This window comes from Perissodus microlepis, chromosome 16 (genome assembly GCF_051167445.1).
Source record: "Perissodus microlepis isolate ML-2025 ecotype Zambia chromosome 16, ASM5116744v1, whole genome shotgun sequence".
Classification (NCBI taxonomy): Eukaryota; Metazoa; Chordata; class Actinopteri; order Cichliformes; family Cichlidae; genus Perissodus; species Perissodus microlepis.
The window spans coordinates 3429857-3451530 of record NC_140476.1 but is presented as its reverse complement, the minus strand read 5'-3'; the positions used below and the strand labels follow the sequence as shown (position 1 = coordinate 3451530).

The window sequence follows — 21674 nt, the reverse complement described above, 5'->3', positions numbered from 1 at the left end:
TGTGATTGAGAGAAGTGCAGCCTAGTCTCTCACATCTGGTCTCCTTTCTTCACTCTTCTCTGTCTAGTTTTGTCTACAGCAACATGTGAGCTGGGATTTCAAACCAGTCAACCAATGATCTGGAATGAAAAGCTCACAGCTTTGGAAAAATCACAGGGGATTTAATATGCTGCATATACTAAACATCTCCTTCTAAATTCACAAGTTTGCTCACAAAGAAATGGATAGTGTGTTCTTATGATACTTTTATTTTATGGAGAGAAACAGAATATTAACCAAACAAAAGAAAAACACATTACATAAAAGGTATAAACTAATTTGCATGTAACTGAGTGAAATAAGTATTTGATCCCCAACAACCCAGACAGAACTCCAGCTCTCACAGATTGGCTGTGTGTGGCATTGCAGATTACAATCAGTCAATCAATTACAGATACTCCTGATCTCAACTCATTATGTACATAAAGCATACCAGTCCACAGAATCAATTTCTCCTATTTGGATTTCTCACCCAGTAGCGGTTTTAGATACGGGCGACACGGGCGTTTGCCCGGGGCGGCATCGTGGTGGGGGGCGGCATCACGGGCATCGGCAAAAAAAAAAAAAAATGCTCGTACTCATGCTGCCCCGACGTCATGCCAGCGCATATTGTGAATGGCATAGGCACCGATCGGTTTTCTATCGCCCATTTGCTGGGAGTAAGGGTGCCCTTCGTTTGCGAGGTGCGCCTGCTGCTCGCGGCACAGGGAGGAGAGGGCGGGGCGGCGGGGGATTCTCTGACCGGCTGGAGCAGCATCTAATAACCAACTCGCAAAATAAAACAAAATAAAAACAAACACGAAAACACCAGACATCATGATACAGACTTATAATTTGCACCGATGTTTTTTCGAAATTCTATACACGAAAAGTGAGCGCGAGAGCCCTCGGTGCGCCTGCTCGCTGCTGAAGTCAAAGTAAACTTTATTGTCATCTCCGCTACATACAGTCCAGTATATAGAGAGACGAGACGACGAGGCTCCAGTTACAGCAGTGCAAGTAAATAAATATAAGAAGAGTAAGAAAATAAATATACCAGAGGGAGTGTTCGCCCAGGGCGCCAAACAGGCTAGGACCGCCACTGTTCTCACCACTATGTCAAAGACCAAAGAGCTGTGAAATTACATTAGAGACAAGACTGTAGACCTGCACAAGGTTGGATTAGGCAACCACACCATCAAGAAGAAGCTTGATGTGAAAGTGACAACTGTTGGTGCTATTTTTCTTAAATGGAAGAAATATAAAATGACCATCAATTGCCCCATGCAAGATCTTACCTCATGGGGTGAGGATGATCATAACAAAGGTGGTGGATCAGCCTAAAACTCCACAGGAGGATGTTGATGACCCGAAATCAGTTGAAATCACAGCCACAACCACTGCCATAGCAGACTGAAATCTTGCATAAACCACATGTACAGGGCTGTTTTAAGTTTGCCAGTGAACACCTAAATGACTTTGAGAAGGCTTAGGAGAAAGTGCTGTGGACAGAGGAAACCAAAATGGAGTTCTTTGGAATCAACTTGTTTTGCCAGGAAGAGAAAGGTCTTCTTTTCCTTTTCCTTTTTGATAAGTTATAAAGTAAAACAGTAAATTCAATCATTTAATGCTCACTTTCTATTACATTTTTCTTAAGGCAAGTAAAGGTTTGATGGTAACTGTAATGAACAAGATTAATATGACTATGAAGTCTTTAGAAATTCATAAAAATGTCATTTGCTTCAAATGTAACACCACAACAAATATTATTTCAAATGTCAGTTTGAAGCTGTAAACGGGAGGTATGACAAACCAGCAAAGGTTAACGTTTAATTAGGTAGAAAAAAAGAAAAGCGACATTATTGTAAATAATCAGATGGACAAGGTTGTTCCAAGTCTTTATGACTGACAATATTTCAAAAGAAAAACAGAAATCAGTGAAGTAATCACTGAAGAAAACAATTCATGGTGCATACGGCTTACTTCAAGGTAATACAGCAAAAATATGGAGTTCTTTGTTTAGAATAAGAAAAAACTGACTTATGGAAACCCACAAGAACTACACTGTAAAAAAACAATCCTAAAAAAACAGTAATATTCCGGCAGCTGGGGCACCAAATTAATCCCAGAAAATAACTTTCTCATAAAAATACGGTTATTTTCAGTAATGACAATACAGTTTGTTGCCCTAATTTTACATGGGATTTTGCCTTTTTTAAGTGCTTTTAAACATTAAATTAGGAACATTTTAATGTGAGTAAACAATGAAATTACCTATAAACAACGTCAATGAATGCGGCAATATGAATAATAATACTTAAATGTACAGAAATATACAGTTAACAGTTGGTTTAAATAACAATAATGGATTGCATTTATACAGCGCTTTTCAAGACCCTCAAAGCGCTTTACAATTCCACTATTCATTCACACACTGGTGGAGGCAGCTACAGTTGTAGCCACAGCTGCCCTGGGGCAGACTGACAGAAGCGAGGCTGCCATATCGCGCCATCGGCCCCTGTGGTCATCACCAGTAGGTGGTAGGTGAAGTGTCTTGCCCAAGGACACAACGACCGAGAGTGTCCGAGCCGGGGCTCGAACCGGCAACCTTCTGATTACAAGGCGAACTGCCAACTCTTGAGCCACGATCGCCCTAAATAACAGTAATAACAATTATCATTTGATGTAAAAAACAGTTTATAAGAATCATTTTATATATTTTTCCATAGCATTACATTTGAATTTAACAGTTCAATCTTTCAAATAACGGACAAATATTTGTGAAATTATGATACATTTGTGAATGTATTTTAACATTCTAAATATGCATATGTAGACAAATACATTTAAAAAACAAGAAAATTATGTTTTATTACATTTACAGTGATTTTACGTTAATTTACATTTGAAATGTAAAATCACAGTCTATTTATGTAAATTTAATGATATTCTGGAAAAACAGTACAAAACTGTAAAATACACAGTAAAATACTTTTATATTACAATTTTTTTTACAGTGTAACAAAGGCACAGCACAGAAAAGAGGTTGGAACTAATAAAGCATCTTTTTACTTTTCTTCCGTACATTTTAACGCAAATATCTGTCTTTTTCACTCCTTACATTTTAAAACAGACTCATTGCTTTTGGTTTAACACATTTAATGAATGCTTTTTTCTTTTTTTGCACACTGGACACTGCAAATGAACCTGAACAGGTAAAATATAAAAAAAAACCCTTTCAACTAACCAGACTAGCCAAGAGTAATGAGAAGACAGGACAGTTGTGGGTTTACATTTATTTTGACCTTCAAAAATACATTTAGTGCAAAAATCTTGGAAATGGAAGTAATCTTAAATATACACAAAATATTCCAACTTTCTAACTAATTACACTAGAGGTGTCAACGAGGCCCAGGAGCCAAATTTGGCCCAGCAAAGTAAGAAAAAACAAGTTACAGAAAGCCTTAGAAAACTATACTAACTATAAGTGCGAAACTGAGCAGTGCAATGTGCATATGGCCTGAGGGATGTAACAGTGGGTTATATCACAGTGTTCAGAGTAACAGCCTGCTTGAAGAAACTGTCTTTGCGCGGCTTGTTTTACTAAACAGTGGTCTGCAGAGCCTCCTGAATGCAGCAGTTTGAACAGTTTGTGTCCGGGACGTGAGCGGTCTGCAGAGATTTCCTAACCCTGGATCTCTACAGGTCCTGGATGGAGGCAAGATCAGCACTGATGATCATCTCTGCAGATCTGATTGCCTGTTGCAGTCTGGCCCAGTGACTGATGTCCACAGTACAGACTAGATCAAGGGTGGGCAATCTCAGTCCATGAGGGCCGGTGTCCCTGTAGGTTTTAGATCTCACCTTGGGTCAACACACCTGAATCACATGATTAGTTCGTTACCAGGCCTCTGGAGAACTTCAGGACACGTTCAGGAGCTAATTTAGCCATTTAAATCAGCTGTGTTGGTTCGAGGACACATCTAAAACCTGCAGGGACACCGGCCCTCGTGGACTGAGATTGCCCACCCCTGGACTAGATGATAGCAATATGGAAGATGACCAGCAGCTCCTGTGGCAGGTTGTAGTTCCTGAGGCAACTTAGGGCCTTCTTCTGGAAAGAGTTTATATGCGAGGATCACTTCAGATCGTGTGGAAAGGTGGATCCTAGGAATCTGAAGTGATCCACAGTAGTTACTGTATTGTTAAGCATCAGACCAAACAGACTTAAGGATCAGACCAATGATGGTGGTGTCATCAGCGAACTTAAGGAGTTTCACATATGGGACAAGAACAGCAGGGAGAGAACACACCTGTGGGGGAGGCTGGTGAGGGTAGTTTGTGTGTGGGATGTGGTGCTTCTTGGACTCACCTGCTGCTGGGAAATGAGCTACCAGAATTTTGTTTTTGCAAATTTTACACATTTATTTCTTACTATTTAACAGATTTCTCATTCATTTTGACTTAACAAAGTAAAAAAACAAAACAAAACTTTGATTTGCACTGTAAATGTGTTAAATGTCGACTTGCAACCATTCAAACTATAGAAAAGCTATTTAAGTGTTAAAAAAAATGTCTTTCATGTTTGATTAAGCAGAAATTCGAAAACTCCTAGCTAGGGATGGGTATCATTTAGGTTTTATCCGATACCGGTGCCAAACCGGTACTTTTGAAACGGTGCCGGTGCTTAAACGGTGCTCAAACGGTGCTCAAACCGGTGCTTAAAGAATGGAGAACACACACTTTGTCCAAAAACCTCTCATGTTTAGCTGTTTTTTTGTAAAAAGATAACAATGTTAGCCTTTTCTGCAGCTATGGGGCTTATATGGTATCACTCTTGGCTGGAAGCAGTGCTTAAACAATGGAAAAAACACAAACTTTGTCCAAAAACCTCTCATGTTTAACTGTTTTCCACTTTTTCTTTGGTCATTTTAGCCTTTTTGGCCAGGGTGAAGGGAGTATCTGCCATCAAACAAGAAGACAGCCGCATGTAGCTATGATGATGTTTGCTAGTTCACCTTACATGCATTAATGTAATAACATGGTTAGCCTACTCAACGTAAATTACACACGAACAACATTAAGCTACTGACCCAGAGAAGAACGGCTGCTGCTGCTGCCATCATCCGTCATCATTTCTGCTACACTGGCAGGGCTAGGGGCCAGGACTCTACTCTTTGGGTTTTTGGGGGATGTTGCTAACTCCGGGTCCGATAACAGGCACCACAGTAGATGTGCACGGTGTGCATTTCTCGGATTTTAAAAAAAACGCTATGCGTCGCCAGGTGTTTCATCGGATTTGAGGTGTTACCTCCTTTGACAGTATCACAGCATCAGCTTAAAGCACTTGCTGCAGGCTGCTGAGTTTGCATATTTTGCTGTGAAGTACAGCCATACATTTGACCGGTCCTCCTTGGGCATTTTTAATCTGTAGCTCTGCTCTAAAAGAACGTACGTACCTGGACCCGCCTACTATCCTTGGAAACGTAAAATGATTGGCTAGAATCTAAAGTGTATCACAGCTCAGGAAAAAAAGCACCGAAAAAAAGCACCGAAATGTGCGCTGCTTTTCGGTCTGGTTACTACCGTTTATGTCAGAACCGGTGCCATCATGGCACCGGATACCGGTACCCATCCCTACTCCTAGCAGAACTCTAACTGTTTCAATAAGTGTTAAAGAAAAAGAAGAAAAAAACTGAGAAAACTGCTTCATGAGCAATTGCAACCCAGGGATTAATAAAGTATTCTGAGTCTGATGTGTAGTCTCCACAGTAACTAGTCACTGATTATTGCCTGTTTTTATGTTATACGGTAATTAGGCAGCTGACCATCAAAAATACATGTAGTGATTCCTAGATATCTAGGAAATGTAAATCATCTGAGAAATGCAGATAAATAACAAAATTTCATATCTGCTCACATCAATAGACATGTTTTAAGAAAAACATGTTAAAAGTTAAACATTTTTTTACTTGTTTTTTAGTGGATGTCAACAGGTCTGACATTTAGCTGTGTTTGAAATCATTATCTGATCGAATAAAATGAAAATCACTTTGTTTTTGAAATAATAACACTGTAGATTCTTTTCTGAATTTTGGTCAGTTTGAAACCGTACATCAGAGGATTCATGATAGGAGGAATGACAAGAAACTCTATTGCTACAAAGTTTTGAAGGGTCCGAGGCAACTCTTTCGAACCCAGTCGCATACTTATAATATCAGTAAGTATTGCCACAACAAAAGTAAATAATGAGACGAGATGTGGGACACATGTTTGCATGAACTTTGCCCTGTTTTCTATAGACCTGACACATGTTTGAATGATATACATATAGGACCAAACTATAAAAACACCGTGAAGAAAATAAATACTTATTGTAATATTTGCAAATATGCCATTAACTATAGTTTGTGCTGGAAAACAAGCGAGTTGAACAATACTCCAGTTCACACAGAAGAGTCTGGAAATATACGGGCTGCATAACTTTAGTCTGGATGTTAGAAAGGCATTCGTAGCTGTAATGCAGACGGTTGTTAACCACAAAAAACATGCAAACCTAATGACTCTTTGCTTTGACATGATAGAGTGGTACTTCAGTGGCTGACATATGGCCACATATCTGTCATATGCCATGAGTGCAAGAATCGACAGTTCACCACAGGCAAAAGAATAAACTACCTGAGTCTGAATAAGGCAACCGTAATATGAGATGAGATGAACATCAGAGAGGAGATCCCAGAGAAATTTAGGGTAGAAACCTGCTGTTCCATAAAGTGCATTGATGCAAAAGACACAGAGTAGAATATACATTGATTCATGGAGGTTGCTGTCCAAGATGATGATCACAATGAGAGAAACATTGACGAGGCAAATGATGCAGTAACACAACAAACTGAGGAAAAAGAGAACAAACCTGTGACTGACTGTTTCATTGAAACCTGAAAGAAAAAACATTGTTATTACAGAAACATTATTCATTGTGATTGAGAGACCTAAGTGAAGCCTAGTCTCTCGTTGTATCTGGTCTCTGTTCTCCTCTCTCCTCTATCAGGTACAGATAACAGCAACATGTGAGCTGGGATTTCAAACCAGCCAATCATTGATCTGGAATGAAAGCTCACAGCTTTGGAAGATCACAGGGGATTTAATATGTATCATGTACTAAACACATAATAAAACAAACCTGCAGGTTCTTGAAAAAGAAATATTAAAACATTTTACAGCTTTATTTAAAAACTGCTTTCTTCATAATACTGTAAGGAATTTCTTACATTTATGCCAATTAAACATAATTGTCCAGGGCTTGTTGTGGTTTTCTTCTGTTTTTTGTTTGTAGTCTTTCGTAGTCCAGTCAGATCATTGTTGCTTCAGTGATAATGATCAGGCTCTCTGACGTTTGCTGAAGTCACTAGTAAGACAGTAAGAAGTTCTTGTGAATGTTGCTTTGTCTTTGCCTCTTAGTAACTCTGTGGAAAAAAGAATTGTTTGCACCTGTTACCTGCTACGTACCTGTTACTCTGCCGCCTGCTCACTCTCTACCTTTCCTATTCCACAATGGAAAGATTCCATCCCAGGTACCTCTCCAATTTTCTGCAGAGTGATGTAACCTTATCGTTGCACCACGATCACCCCCTTTTCCTCCAGCCCAGAAAAGAGTAAATCAAAGGTTTTTTTGAGATCAGGTTGTATATTCTGAGTTGCTGCAGGAACCACAACCTCTGCTGGGCCTTCTTCTGGATAGAGTCTATATGTGGGGACCACTTCAGATCGCTTGAAAAAGTGGGTCCCAGGAATCTGAAGTGATCCACGGTAAGTACTCTATTTTTAAGGATAGTTAGGGCGAGTCTGAAGGTTCACTGTCACCTCCACAGTTGGGTCCGGGTGGTTCTGACTGCAACAGTGGAACAGCTGGTCCACCTCCTTTCTGTACGTGGACTCGTCTTCATTGTGGATCAGACCAGTGATTACCAGTTTGCAAATCATGCGAACAGATCCATAGAAGATGCCATCAACGTAGCTCTCCACTCTGTGCTGAGCCACCTGGAGCAGTGGCAAAGCTACGTCAGAAAGCTCTTTGTGGGTGTTCTCAGAATCTCATCTCTAGTTTGTGGTTCTGTTGCCTTCATCGGGTGATGGCCTTCTGCTCGCTTTGGAATGGTTCACAGCTGAGTGTGAAGCAGTGGGAATGAGAATCAGCACCTCCAAATCTGAGGCCATGGTCCTCAGCCAGAAAAGGGTGGAGTGCCCACTTCAGGTCAGGGACGAGTTCCTGCCCCAAGTGTCACAGCCTGGGTGATTGGCGAGACGCTGATCGGCCTTTGCTGTCTTTTTCTCTCTCTTGTGCTCTCTCTCTCTCCTCCTCTCTGTCGCCGGGGCGGAACTCATTGTGGGTTTACGCCCTCGGCCCACGCCCACGGAAAAGAACACACCTGAAGCCCATCAAGGTGAACGGCATTTAAGCCAGGAGGTGACTGCTGGTCTTCGCTGGATCGTTGTCTACCACGCGTCAGTGAAAGTCAAGCTACAGCTCAAGATAAGTCAAGTGTCTTTTGTGAATATCGTTCTCATTCCTGTCTCCTTATCTACAGAGCCCCTGTATTACCTTTCCCGTGTTAATCTGTGTGTCAAGTGTGAAAAGAAGGACTGCCGTCGTGTATGTGGAGAGTTGGAGAGCGAGTGATTTCCCCCTTGGATTTCCCTTGTGTTCATGGACTCAGCGGACTCTGCCGCCCAGCAGCGCGTCCTCACGGCCGAGGAGGTTTTGGAACGCCACGAACAAATGCTGCAGCTCATCAATCAGCAGTTGGCCGCTCTAACGCAGGCCCTTGCTCAGCGCGTACCCCTGGTAAGCCCAGCAGCCTCTCCTCCCTCTGTCTCCTCACAGTTACTGGCTTCTGAGTCTCCGGCACCCGGGCCTTTGGCTTCACCTTATCCCACTCCCTCGGAGCCCCCGGAGCGAGCTTTGCCAACACCGGAACGCATCGCGGGTGAGTTTCACAAGTGTGCCGGTTTTCTGACCCAAATAACAATGCAGTTTAGACAGTTGCGGAGGACATATGAAACTGACGAGGCTAAGATTGCCTTTTTTGTCCAGCTCTTACGCGGACCGGCTTTAAACTGGGCTCAAGCTGTTTTGAGAACTGACGCCAGCATCTCGTACCAGGATTTTCTTGCTAAATTTAAATGTGTGATTGAGAGAGGTACTGGCGCTGATGCAGCAGCTCACCGTTTACTAAATCTTAAGCAGGGAAGACGAAGTATGGCGGAATACTCCATTGAGATCTGGACGTTGGCCGAAGAGACCGGGTGGGGGCAGCCAGCATTGACAAGTACTTTGTTGAACAACGTGTGTGATGAGTTAAAGGGCGAACTAGTGATAAGAGAGTTACCTAAAACTTTGTCTGATGTGATAACGTTGTGTGTAAAGGTGGACGGGCATTTACGTGCGCGCTGCAGAACTGAGGACTACGTTTCCCAGAGGTCTCTGGGACGTGGCAAAGCAGCATTGGGCGGAAGCGCCATGAGTGGCGGAAGAGATTTGGAGTCGCACAACATGGAGGAGGGTGAGCAACCTATGCAGCTGGGTTGCTCTCGCCTTTCACCCGAGGAACGGCACCATCGGTGGAGAGTGTTTTTATTGCGGCCGTAAGGGTCATGTTGCCAATGTTTGCCTGTCTCTGCCAAAAGGCCGCAGTAGAGAGGAGAATACGGGTGGGCGAGGTCTCTAGTTCACAGTCTCCTCCACGGCTCATGCTAGCAGCTAAATTAACGGTGCAGCTTCAGGTCCACCCTCTTAAGGCTCTAATCGATTCAGGGGCGGAACAGAACTTTATTGACGCTTCACTGGCCCGACGATTAAATCTGAAATCCGAGCCTCTGCCACAGTCACTCCAAGTCACCGCCCTCAGTGGACAGCAGCTTCCTAACATCACTCATATCACTGAGCCCGTTTTACTGACTCTCTCTGGCAATCATTCCCAGACTATACAGCTGTATGTGTTTTAAGCTCCACTCACGCCACTAGTTCTGGGTTACCCTTGGTTGCATCAACATAACCCTGTTATTGATTGGAAAAAGGAGAGCATTGTGGAGTGGGGGGGAGGATTGTCACATGTCCTGTCTTAAAGCTGCCACCCCCTCTTCCGAACCGCTAACCAATTCTTCTCTCTCCAAGCCGCCGGACCTCTCCTCCGTGCCACCCGTCTACCATGATCTCAAACAAGTGTTTTGCAAGGATAGAGCACTCTCGCTTCCTCCGCATCGGCCGTATGACTGCGGCATTGATCTTCTTCCAGGCGCACCTCTCCCTACCAGCCGCCTATACAGTCTGTCTCAGCCCGAACGTGAAAGTATAGAAAAATACATCAACGAATCACTCACTGCAGGTCTCATTCGCCCCTCGTCATCTCCTGTGGCCGCCGGCTTCTTCTTCGTTGCCAAGAAAGACAAGAGCTTACGACCTTGTATTGATTATCGGGGCCTTAACAACATCTCAGTGAAGAATAAATATCCACTCACTCTTTTAAATTCTTCCTTCGAGCTCCTTCAGGGGGCCACCATCTTCACTAAGCTGGACCTGCGCAACGCCTACCATCTGGTAAGAATAAGGGAGGGGGATGAATGGAAAACAGCCTTCAACACTCACCTTGGTCATTTTGAATATCTTGTCATGCCGTTTGGTCTCACCAATGCCCCAGCTGTTTTTCAGGCCCTGGTAAACGACATACTGCGGGACTTCATTAACCACTTTGTCTTCATTTATCTGGATGACATCCTCATTTTCTCTCATTCTATCTCTGAACACGAATGCCATGTCAGGCAGGTCCTCCAACGCCTCCCGGAAAACAGTCTCTTCGTGAAGGGGGAAAAATGTGAGTTTTATACTTCCACAGTCTCTTTCCTGGGCTATGTCATTGAACAAGGTAACCTGAGAGCGGACCCCGCCAAAGTTCAGGCTGTTAAACTGGCCCACTCCATCCCATCGCAAGAAGCTTCAGAGTTTCTTGGGTTTCGCTAACTTTTATCGCCGTTTCATCCGCAACTATAGCCAGCTCGCTCTACCCCTGACTCGTCTCACCTCACCTCACCTCACCCAAGGTCCCCTTCCGCTGGTATGAACCGGCTCGCCAGGCTTTCTCTTGCCTGAAGGAGCGCTTTGCCTCTGCACCCATCCTCATCCAACCCGATCTCAGTCAACCCTTTGTCGTGGAGGTGGACGCAGGAGTGGCGGCGGTGCCCAGCTACAAGGCGGTAAGCTTCATCCTTGTGCTTACTTATGATACTTATGATGTGGGGAACTGAGAGCTATTGGCCATCAAGCTGGTCCTAGAAGAGTGGCGTCACTGGTTGGAGGGAGCTGCCCAACCGTTTGTGGTTTGGACGGACCACAAAAACTTTCCGGTCTATCCGGTCCGCGAAACGACTCAACGCCAGGCAAGCTAGGTGGGCTCTGTTTCTCACCAGATTCCAATTCACAATCACCTACAGACCCGGCTCTCGTAATGTCAAACCCGATTCCCTCTCACGCCAATTTGCCACCTCCGAAGACGCTGCCGAGGACGCCCCCATTCTTCCTTCCACGTGTGTTGTCGAGGCCCTAACCTGGGAGATTGAGTCAGCTATTCAAGAGGCCCAACGAACGGAACCGGACCCTGGTACGGGTCCCCCAGGCCTACTCTTTGTTCCCTCTACTGTCAGATCACGAGTTTTGCATTGGGCTCACACGGCCAAATTTACCTGCCACCCTGGGGTCCACCGCACCATTACCTTCCTCCAACGCTTCGCCTGGTGGCTGTCTTTAGCTAAGGATGTCCACGAATACATTGCTGCCTGTCCTACATGCGCTCAAAACAAGGGCGTCAATCAGCCATCTTCCGGCCTTCTCCAACCCCTACCAACCCCTGGCCGCCCGTGGTCACACATTGCAATGGACTTCATCATGGGCCTCCCTTCCTCATCAGGTAACTCAGTCATCCTTACTATCATTGATTGTTTTTCGAAGGCTGCTCACTTTGTCCCCCTCCCCAAGCTCCCCAGTGCTTTAGAAATAGCTCGACTCCTGACTAACCATGTCTTTCGCCTTCACGGAATCCTCACGGACATCGTCTCTGATAGGGGGCCGCAGTTCACATCACGGGTCTGGAAAGAAATCTGCAACGCCCTCGGAGCACAGGTCAGTCTCTCCTCTGGTTTCCACCCTCAGACTAACGGCCAGACAGAACGGCCCAATCAGGAACTCGAGGCGGCCCTCCGGTGCTTGGCATCCACCAATCAGACAACTTTGAGTGAGCAACTCCCATGGGTTGAGTATGCCCACAATAGTGTAACAGGTATTACAATTAAATAATATGAGATACGCATTAAATTATTGTCTCGACAACTTTGGACTAGTATCAGAAAGTTCTAGGTAAGACTATGGAGCCTTGAAAGGATCAGCAGAGAAGGAACCACACAATGATAGATAAGATGTGATTTGAATAGAAACTGTATTGAAAGTTGTAAAGTGTACAAACCCTGCCTGTCTACAGCCGGCTTCCTACAGTGCACAAACACACATTAAAGGGCTCAAAAATAAAATCAAAACCAAACATCCTCTTTAAGGAAATTCTCCAAAGAGTTTCAATTAAAGAGCTTCCGCTCCTGTTGCTCAGTCCACTTCTCTTTGGGAAGAGAAATTAGAGTTCCTTGTGTGTGTGTGTGTGTGTTTCTGTCCACTGGTTCTAACACTACCCGGGTAGATTTTTAAAGTGTTAGTCTTATCTGTGTCAAGGAATGTAGTTATAGTCCTGAGGTTCGCTGAAGATGGATCCCACGGCCACACCGTACTCTGGTCCGTCTACAGTCACTCTCTTGGGATTGGCTCGCCACTGAACCCACAGGGTTCAGATCTTGAATGATCCAATCCTGGTCAAAAACCAACTTGAACTCAACTTTCAACTTGAATTATTTCTCAGAAAAATATATCAACTTCTTAAAACATTAATACTTCAACAGAGTAATGAGATCCCTCACATTTTATAATCACATTTTATGAACTTTTTGCATCTTTATCAAATGAATGAACTTCTAAGTCAACAAAACTGAAAGGGTGCATTTAAGCACTACATGACGATATTACTGCTTCTCCAACGTTTTGGAAAGCTAACAAACTCAGATGAATCACAGTAATGTTAGAACACAGAAATACACAGAAATCGCTAAGCAGTAGCTTAATACTAGCGGTTAGCTGGGCACATTTGAATATATTCTTTAGCACTTAAAATTAAACATCTGCACATCAGTGATGTTACAGTACTTTAAACATAAATATCACAACTCACACTGGTTTTGTTTTTTGAAGCAGAAAATCTATTAACAGCAGTCAACTACATGTCTTTATGGTGCTAACATTCATGTAGCATCCCTTACCGGAGCTCGTGGTGAGATAGCTCGCCCGGCTGACGCAGCTCCCCACGGCCGAATTTCACAGATGTCAGATCCTAATAAATAGCCATCTATTAACTACAGATATGTGAAGATAAATTGTGAATTAAACTTTTATTTTAGCTTTTCTTACTGGGATCTTTCAGCTAATTTGGCAGTTGCCTGTGAGTAATGGCTTTCACAACAGGAAATGTTGACTGACAGAAGGTCATCTCAAGGCATACTCGCCTCCTAGTGGCGGGGAGGGAAAATTACACCTCCAACCTTATTCAGCAGCACAACCCACAAATCTGGTGTGGGTTACAATAGTCTTACCTCCTCAGCCACCAGGGTGTCCCCCTTCGAAGCAACTCTGGGCTACCAACCACCTCTCTTTCCGGCCGTCGAAGGTGAGCACTTTGTCCCCTCTTTCCAGCAGCATCTACGGAGGTGTCGACGTGCCTGGAGAGCCACCCGGGCCGCCCTTCTTCGCACAGCTGATCGCAATAAGCGCCTGGCGGACCGTCACCGGACCCCCGCACCTGCCTACACCCCGGGACAAAAGGTTTGGCTGTGGACCCGATTTGTTCCGCTCCGGGCTGTATCAAAGAAACTGTCTCCCACCTTCATTGGTCCGTTTGTTATAGACTATCTGGTTAACCCGGTTTCTGTCCATCCCCGAAATATGCGGATCCATAACGTGTTTCATGTGTCTCAAGTGAAACCCTGCCTGTCCAGTCCTTTGTTACACCAAGCTTAAGTATCTCGGGGTCTTGTTCATGAGTGACGGGAGTGGGAGATCGACAGACGTATTGGTGCTGCGGCTGCAGTGATATGGATGCTATACCAGTCTGTTGTGGTGAAGAGAGAGCTGAGTGTAAAAGCGAAGCTCTCAATTTACTGGTCGATCTACGTCCCTCCCCTCCCCTATGATCACGAGCTGTGGGTAGTGACTGAAAGAACGAGATTGCGGATACAAGCGGCAGAAATGGGCTTCCTCTGAAGGGTGGCTGGCCTCTCCCTTAGAGATAGGGTGAGAAGTTCAGTCTTCCGGGAGGGGCTCAGAGTAGAGCAGCTGCTCCTCCACATTGAATGGAGCCATTTGAGGTTGTTCGGGCATCCTGGGTGCCTCCTGAATGAGGTGTTTCGGGCATGTCCCACCAGGAGGGTTCCACGGGGCAGACCTGGGACACGCTAGAGAGATTTTATCTCTCAGCTGGCCTGGGAACGCCTTGGTGTTCCCCCAGACAAGTTGGAGGAGGTGGCTGAGGAGAGGGAGGTCTGGGCTCCTCTGCTAGGGCTGCGGCCCCCGTGACCCGGCCCCGGATAAGCAGATGGATGGATGGATGCTCTTCGTGGATTACAGCTCAGCTTTCTATACAATCATCCCGGATATCCTCTTCACCAAACTGGTCACTCTTGGCCTTTGACTTTCTCACCAACCGGCCCCAAACTGTAAGACTTGGCCCCCATCTCTCCTCCACTCGCATGCTGAGCACTGGCTCCCCACAAGGCTGTGTGCTGAGCCCCCTCCTGTATTGTCTCTAAACCTAACACTGCAGTTCAACCCACAACAACAACATCCTCATCAAGTTTGCTGAAGACACCACATTAGTCAGACTTATCTCAAAGGGAGACGAGACAGCCTACAGAGAGGAAGTCCTGAAGTTAAATGGTAAATGGTAAATGGAGTGGTTCTTATATAGCGCTTTTCTACTCATCTGAGCACTCAAAGCGCTTTACACAACTTGTGCATTCACCCATTCGCACAAGCACATTTTTCTAAGTGCTTTTATAGCTAACATTCACACACATTCATACTCCGATGGATGCATCAGAGAGCAATTTGGGGTTAGTATCTTGCCCAAGGATATATGCCATGTAGACTAGGGGAAGCCAGGAATCAAACCACCAACCTTCCGATCAGTAGATGACCTTCTCTACCACCTGAGCTACAGCCACCCCAGTTGACATCATAGTGTTCAGAGAAAAAACTAGCACTGACCATTATGAAAACCAAAGAGATCATTGTCGACTTCAGGTGGCACAGCACTGACTTAGGCCCCCTATACATCAACAGTGATGGTTGGAGAGGGTCCACACCTTCCGGTTTCCCAGGAAGCACAAACTGGACTCCAACCTGCTGCTGATCTTCTACTGCTCGTCCATTGACAGCCTGCTGACATACTGCATCAAAGTAAGGTATGGCAGCTGACCAGATGGGAACAGAGTGAAGCTTCACAGTGTAATCAAGGCAGCACAGAAGATTATTGGCTGCCCTCTCCCCTCCTTGGCGGACATTTATTTCACCTGCTGCCTCAACAGAGCAACAAACATCATCAAGGGCAGCTCCCACCCAGGTTTTGACCTGTTCGACCTGCTTCCCTCAGGGAAGCGCTACAGGTGCATCAGCACAAACACTGACAGACTTAGAAACAGTTCCTTTGCAAAAGCCATGAGCACACTGAACTCACACATGAACAGACGACACAGTTTCACCCCCTAATTCAAGCCTCCCCTCTATACACAGAATATACAAACACTACCACCACTGTGCAATATTTAATTTATGTCAAATACCCCACTGTAAATATAGACTATTTTTTTTCAGTATTTGTATATTTGATATTTTTTGATATTGACCTGCTCATATGTATACAGTGCCACAGAACTGTGCACCTCACCCCCCTTTCTTCTTTTCCCACATGTCTGCACTGGGTAGGAGATGCTCTGAATCTCTTTGTAAATGTGTATAGTGACTATAAAAGGCATTCTAGTCAATCGGTTTAGAGGGTCAAGAACAGCAGGGAGAGAACATGCCTATTGGGGAGGCCTTTGCTGGTAGTTTGTGTGTGGGATGTGGTGCTTCTTGGCCTCACCTGCTGCTGGTTAATGAGCTACCAGATCTTTTTTTTTTTTTTTTGCAATTGTACACATTTATTTCTTACTATTTAACAGATTTCTCATTTCTTTTTACTTAATACAGTAAAAAGAAACATTTTGTCATGTAGAAAAACTGATTTGTACTGTACATTTTCAGCTTCAACTTTCAATCCTTCAAACAATGGAAAAGCCATTTAATTGTACAAGTGTTAAGTAAAAACAGACTTTCATGTTTGATTAAGCAGAAATTCAAAAACTGGTCCAGTTGCTAAAACCTCCGACTGTTTCAATAAGTGTTAAAGAAAAAGAGGATAAAACTGAGAAAACTACTAAAACTGCTTCATATCCATGTTGTTGTGGATCAGATTTATAAGACAGCATAATATCAAAATAGATTGACACTCTGATAGTGCTGCCACATCTAAAACAGTTTGTCTTTTAATCCTTTTCACATGTGCAGTCTCCACGGTGCCTGTTATTTCCTTGAACAGTAATGAGAAGAAAGACTGAAATTTACAGCCTTTCTGCATATCAGGGTTTTTTTTGGTAATCAGGCAGGTGACCATCAAAAATACATTTAGTGCAAAGACATCTACAAACAACTCCAAATAAAACACAAATTTCAGTATAAATTGAACATTTTTTTGGACTTATTTTAAAATGGATGTCAAACAATGGGTGTGACACTTAGCTGTGTGTGAAACTATTTTCTGATCGAATAAAACAAAAATTTGTTCTTTTTAAAATAACAACACTATAAATTTTTTTTCGAATTTTGGTCAGTTTGAAACCGTACATCAGAGGATTCATGATAGGAGGAATGACAAGAAACTCTATTGCTACAAAGTTTTGAAGGGTCCGATGAAACTCATTCGAACCCAGTCGCATACTTATAATATCAGTAAGTATTGCCACAACAAAAGTAAATAATGAGACGAGATGTGGGACACATGTTTGCATGAACTTTGCCCTGTTTTCTATAGACTTTACACATGTTTGAATGATATACATATAGGACCAAACTATAAAAACACCATGAAGCAAATAAATAATTATTGTAATATTTGCAGATATAGCATTGACTATAGTTTGTGCTGGATAACAAGCGAGTTGAACAATACTCCAGTTCCCACAGAAGAGTCTGGAAAGATACGGGCTGCATAACTTCAGTCTGGATGTTAGAAAGACATTCGTAGCCGTAATGCAGACGGTTGTTAACCACAAAAAACATGCAAACCTAATGACTCTTTGCTTTGACATGATAGAGTGGTACTTCAGTGGCTGACATATGGCCACATATCTGTCATATGCCATGAGTGCAAGAATCGACAGTTCGCCGCAGACAAAAGAATAAATCACCTTAGTCTGAATAAGGCAACCGTAATATGAGATGACATAAACATCAGAGAGGAGATCCCAGAGAAATTTGGGGTAGAAACCTGCTGTTCCATAAAGTGCATTGATGCAAAAAACACAGAGTAGAATATACATTGATTCATGGAGGTTGCTGTCCAAGATGATGATCACAATGAGAGAAACATTGACGAGGCAAATGATGCAGTAACACAACAAACTGAGGAAAAAGAGAACAAACCTGTGACTGATTGTTTCATTGAAACCTGAAAGAAAAAACATTGTTATTACAGAAACATTATTCATTGTGATTGAGAGACCTAAGTGAAGCCTAATTTCTCACCGTATCTGGTCTCTGTTCTCCTCACTTCTTTATCTAGTACAGATAACAGCAACATGTGAGCTGGGATTTCAAACCAGCCAATCAATGATCTGGAATGAAAGCTCACAGCTTTGGAAGATCATAGGACATTTAGTATGTTTCATTTACTAACCATAACATAAAACAACACAAATGTGCAGGTTGTCAAGAAATTTGAATAAAACAACTTTAAAAATATTTAAATAAATGCTTTCATGATGAAAAATGTTCATTACTTGCATTTTGTAGATTCAGAAAATAATAATTCATGTTAGCAGTAATGACAGCCACTTGTGTCAATCAGAGATCATTTTGGTAATCTCAGTCTCTCATTGAGCGCCCTCCTGTCACTAACCAGCACGTCATGGAGTGGGTGGGAGGTATTATACTGGACAACATCCACCTCTCAGACACCACCTTAAGAGAGTCCAGCTCTGTCCCCATAACATTACTGGCCTTGCGGATTGGTTTATTGAGTCTGTTGTCATCTGTGACCCTCAACCTGCTGTCCCAGCATGCAACAGCACAGAGGATGGCACTGGCCACAACAGATAGCATTGTCCGACAGATGTTGAAGGACCTCAGCTGCCTCAGAAAATAGAGAAGACTCTGGCCCTTCCTGTACAGTGTAGTGGTGTTTTTGACCCAGTCCAGTTTATTATCTGTGTGTAATCCAGTGCTCCACAATATTCACACTGACCCCCTGGATTGAAACATGGGTCACAGGTTTCCTGGTCCTTCTAAAGTTCACAATCAATTCCTTGGTCTTTGCCACATTGAGCTGCAGATGATTCAACAGAATGCAGATGAGTCAACCACAGCCTGGTACTCTGTCTCATCATCCTCACTGATGCATCCAACCACCGCAGAGTCATCAGAAAACTTCTGAAGACGGCAGGTATCTGTGCAGTTTAGTAACGCAGTAACGCAGCGTTCCTACAGGAAAGTAACAGTAATCTAATTACCTTTTTTGCAATAGTAATCCCTTACTTTACTCGTTACTTGAAAAAAGTAATCTGTAATACTGTAACCCATCTCTGCTAACTACACAAGACAACACATTAACTACACACTCCAAACACGTTAAACGTCACAAATCTCTCACATCTCAAAACTCGCTCTCTCTCTTTTTCTGCTGTCTTTATCTCTCTCTCTCTCTCACCATCACTCCTAAGTATCTTGTATCTAGTATCTTGCCCAATATTTCCTTGGGCAAGATACTAACCCCATGGTTGCCTACTGGTGGTGGTCAGAGGGCCCGGTGGCGCCAGTGTCCGGCAGCCTCGCCTCTGTCAGTGCGCCCCAGGGCAGCTGTGGCTACAATGTAGCTGCCATCACCAGTGTGTGAATGTGTGTGTGAATGACTGAATGTAGTGTAAAGCGCTTTGGGGTCCTTAGGGACTAAGTAAAGCACTATACAAATGCAGGCCATTTACCATTTTTTACCTTAGACAGTAAACGTGACGAAAGTATTCAGGAAAAACACGCGTATATATTGTTTATCATGACTCTGGTTTTACGTGGCCTATCAACACAATTTAAAAACTGGTATATATCACCTTGTTGCTTTGTCTTTAAGTGGCCATGTGATTGGCTTACCACGACTACTTTATTCATCCTCAGTCAAACAGCAGCACTCATGCGATTGTTTTGCCCCCTAGCTCCAGGTGTTGTGCCAAAAAGTGATCGTCGGGCAGAAAGTGATTGCCGTCCGCGGAAGCGCGCACAGCTGCTTAAAGCTGTGTAGCACCCAGATTACTTACATAGACAGCTACTTCCGTGCAACTGATATAAGATGCGGTAAGCTGAACTCAGCTTCAAGCGTCTGTTTGTTGAAAAATAGTAACGCGACCGCTCCGCATTTTCTTGTTAGTAATGGTAACGGCGTTGTAACGATAGAAATAGTAATTAGTTAGATTACTCGTTACTGAAAAAAGTAACGCCGTTACTTGTAACACAGTTATTCCCATAACTAGAAACAACATCAGCAAGAAGAGATATATGATAGTGTGTTATTGTAAAATAAAATGACTATGATTTATGTGCAATAAAATTATATAAAACATACACCAAAGTACACGCAGAACTTTTTATTAGTAAGTTACAATGCGATCACATGCACTGCCGAAGACGTTTCAAAAATAATGCAATGACATTTCATCATGTTTCAGTTAGGAGGGTTAAGAATCAAGCAGTGAAGTGAAAAAACATTTGTTCTGTTTATAACTATTAGAAAATGTCTGATTGAACACAGAAGAAAAATGCACTTTACTGCACATCTTCATTTTATTTTTCTAATTCCATTCAGAGATGGACTTGCTGGATCATTGTCCTGCTGCAGAACCCAAGTGCACTTCAGCTTGAGGTACGAACAGATGGCCAGAAATTCTCCTTCAGGATGTTTTCATGGTTGAATTTACCATAGCAAGTCTTCCAGGTCTTGAGGCAGTAAAACGGCTCAAGAACATCACACTAACGCCACCACATTTTACTGTTCGTATGACATTCATTTTCTAAAATGCACTTTTATTTTCACACCAGACATAACGGCACACAAACTTGCCAAAAAGTTCTACTTTTGTCTCATCAGTCCTCAGAGTATTTTCCCAGAAGTCTTGGGGAGCATAATCATGAGCCTTTATGTCTCTTTTAATAAACGTGGTTTTTGTCTTGGAACCATTTTTGCCAAGTCATGAACACTGACATTAGCTGAGGCAAGAGAGGCCTGTAGTTCTTTGGATGTTGTTCTGGGGTCTTTTGTGTCGTCTTGGATGAGTCGTGCCTGTGCTCTCACAGTAAAGGGATGGTTCACCACTGTTTCATGTTTTCACCATTTGTAGATAATGGCTCTCACTGCGGTTCCATAATTTTAGAAATGGCTTTATAGCCTTTTCCAGACTCAGAGATCTCAAATACTTTGTTTCTCATTTGTTCATGCATTTCCCTGGATCGTGGCATGATGTCTGGCTTTTGACGATCTTTTCGTCTACTCCACTTTGTCAGGCAGCTCCTATTTAAGGGATTTTTTTTGATTGAGAAAATGTAGCACTTTTTCACACAGGGCCATGTGTTTTTTTGTTGGTGGTGGTTTTTCACCTTCTTTTAGAAACTGCATTTTGTGATTTCGTGTGTTATCGTTATCTTAAATTTGTTCGATGTTCTGAAACATTTAAGTGTGACGAACATACAAATAAAACAGGAAATCAGGAAGGGGGCGAACACTTTTTCACACCACTGTAATGACAAATGTTGTTACTGACAAATCTGTTATTATCGTAAACAGGAATGACGCTGTAAACTCATATTTGCTTTAGAATTTGAATTACAGCCTCTCTATATGAATGCTATATGGTAATTACAATATTGTAATAATGTAGGATCTTTATCTTACAATATTAGGCACCTTGAGGTGACTGTTGTTATGATTTGGTGCTACATAAATAAAACTGAACTCAATTAAATTAGGCAGGTGGTCATCATAAATACATTTAGTGCAAAGATATGTAGGAAATGGAAATGACCTGAGATATGAAGATAAATATTAAAGCTGCAGAACTGCTTACATTAATATCTTTTTTCAATGCATATAAGAAAAGGATCTGATCTGTAACTGTCCATGATTACAAAAAATTAGTTATCTTACTAAATAACACAGAAG

The 21674-nt window shown here is 43.0% G+C and overlaps 2 protein-coding genes across 2 annotated transcripts; both read right to left on the bottom strand.

Moving 5' to 3' along the window:
* Nucleotides 1-6066: 6066 nt before the first annotated feature.
* On the bottom strand, nucleotides 6067-6996 carry LOC146370214 (olfactory receptor 2K2-like). Its single transcript, XM_084908385.1, has one exon. It carries the CDS (start codon nucleotides 6994-6996, stop codon nucleotides 6067-6069), a length of 930 nt encoding a protein of 309 aa, XP_084764511.1.
* Nucleotides 6997-16989: 9993 nt separating this feature from the next.
* On the bottom strand, nucleotides 16990-17961 carry LOC146370213 (olfactory receptor 5F1-like). Its single transcript, XM_084908399.1, has one exon. The coding sequence runs from the start codon at nucleotides 17959-17961 to the stop codon at nucleotides 16990-16992; it is 972 nt and encodes a 323-aa protein (XP_084764525.1).
* Nucleotides 17962-21674: the final 3713 nt, after the last annotated feature.

Coding starts and splice junctions, on each gene's coding strand:
- LOC146370214 (XM_084908385.1), bottom strand. CDS start 6,996: ATGAATAATGTTTCTGTAATAACAATGTTTTTTCTTTCAGGTTTCAAT.
- LOC146370213 (XM_084908399.1), bottom strand. CDS start 17,961: ATGAATAATGTTTCTGTAATAACAATGTTTTTTCTTTCAGGTTTCAAT.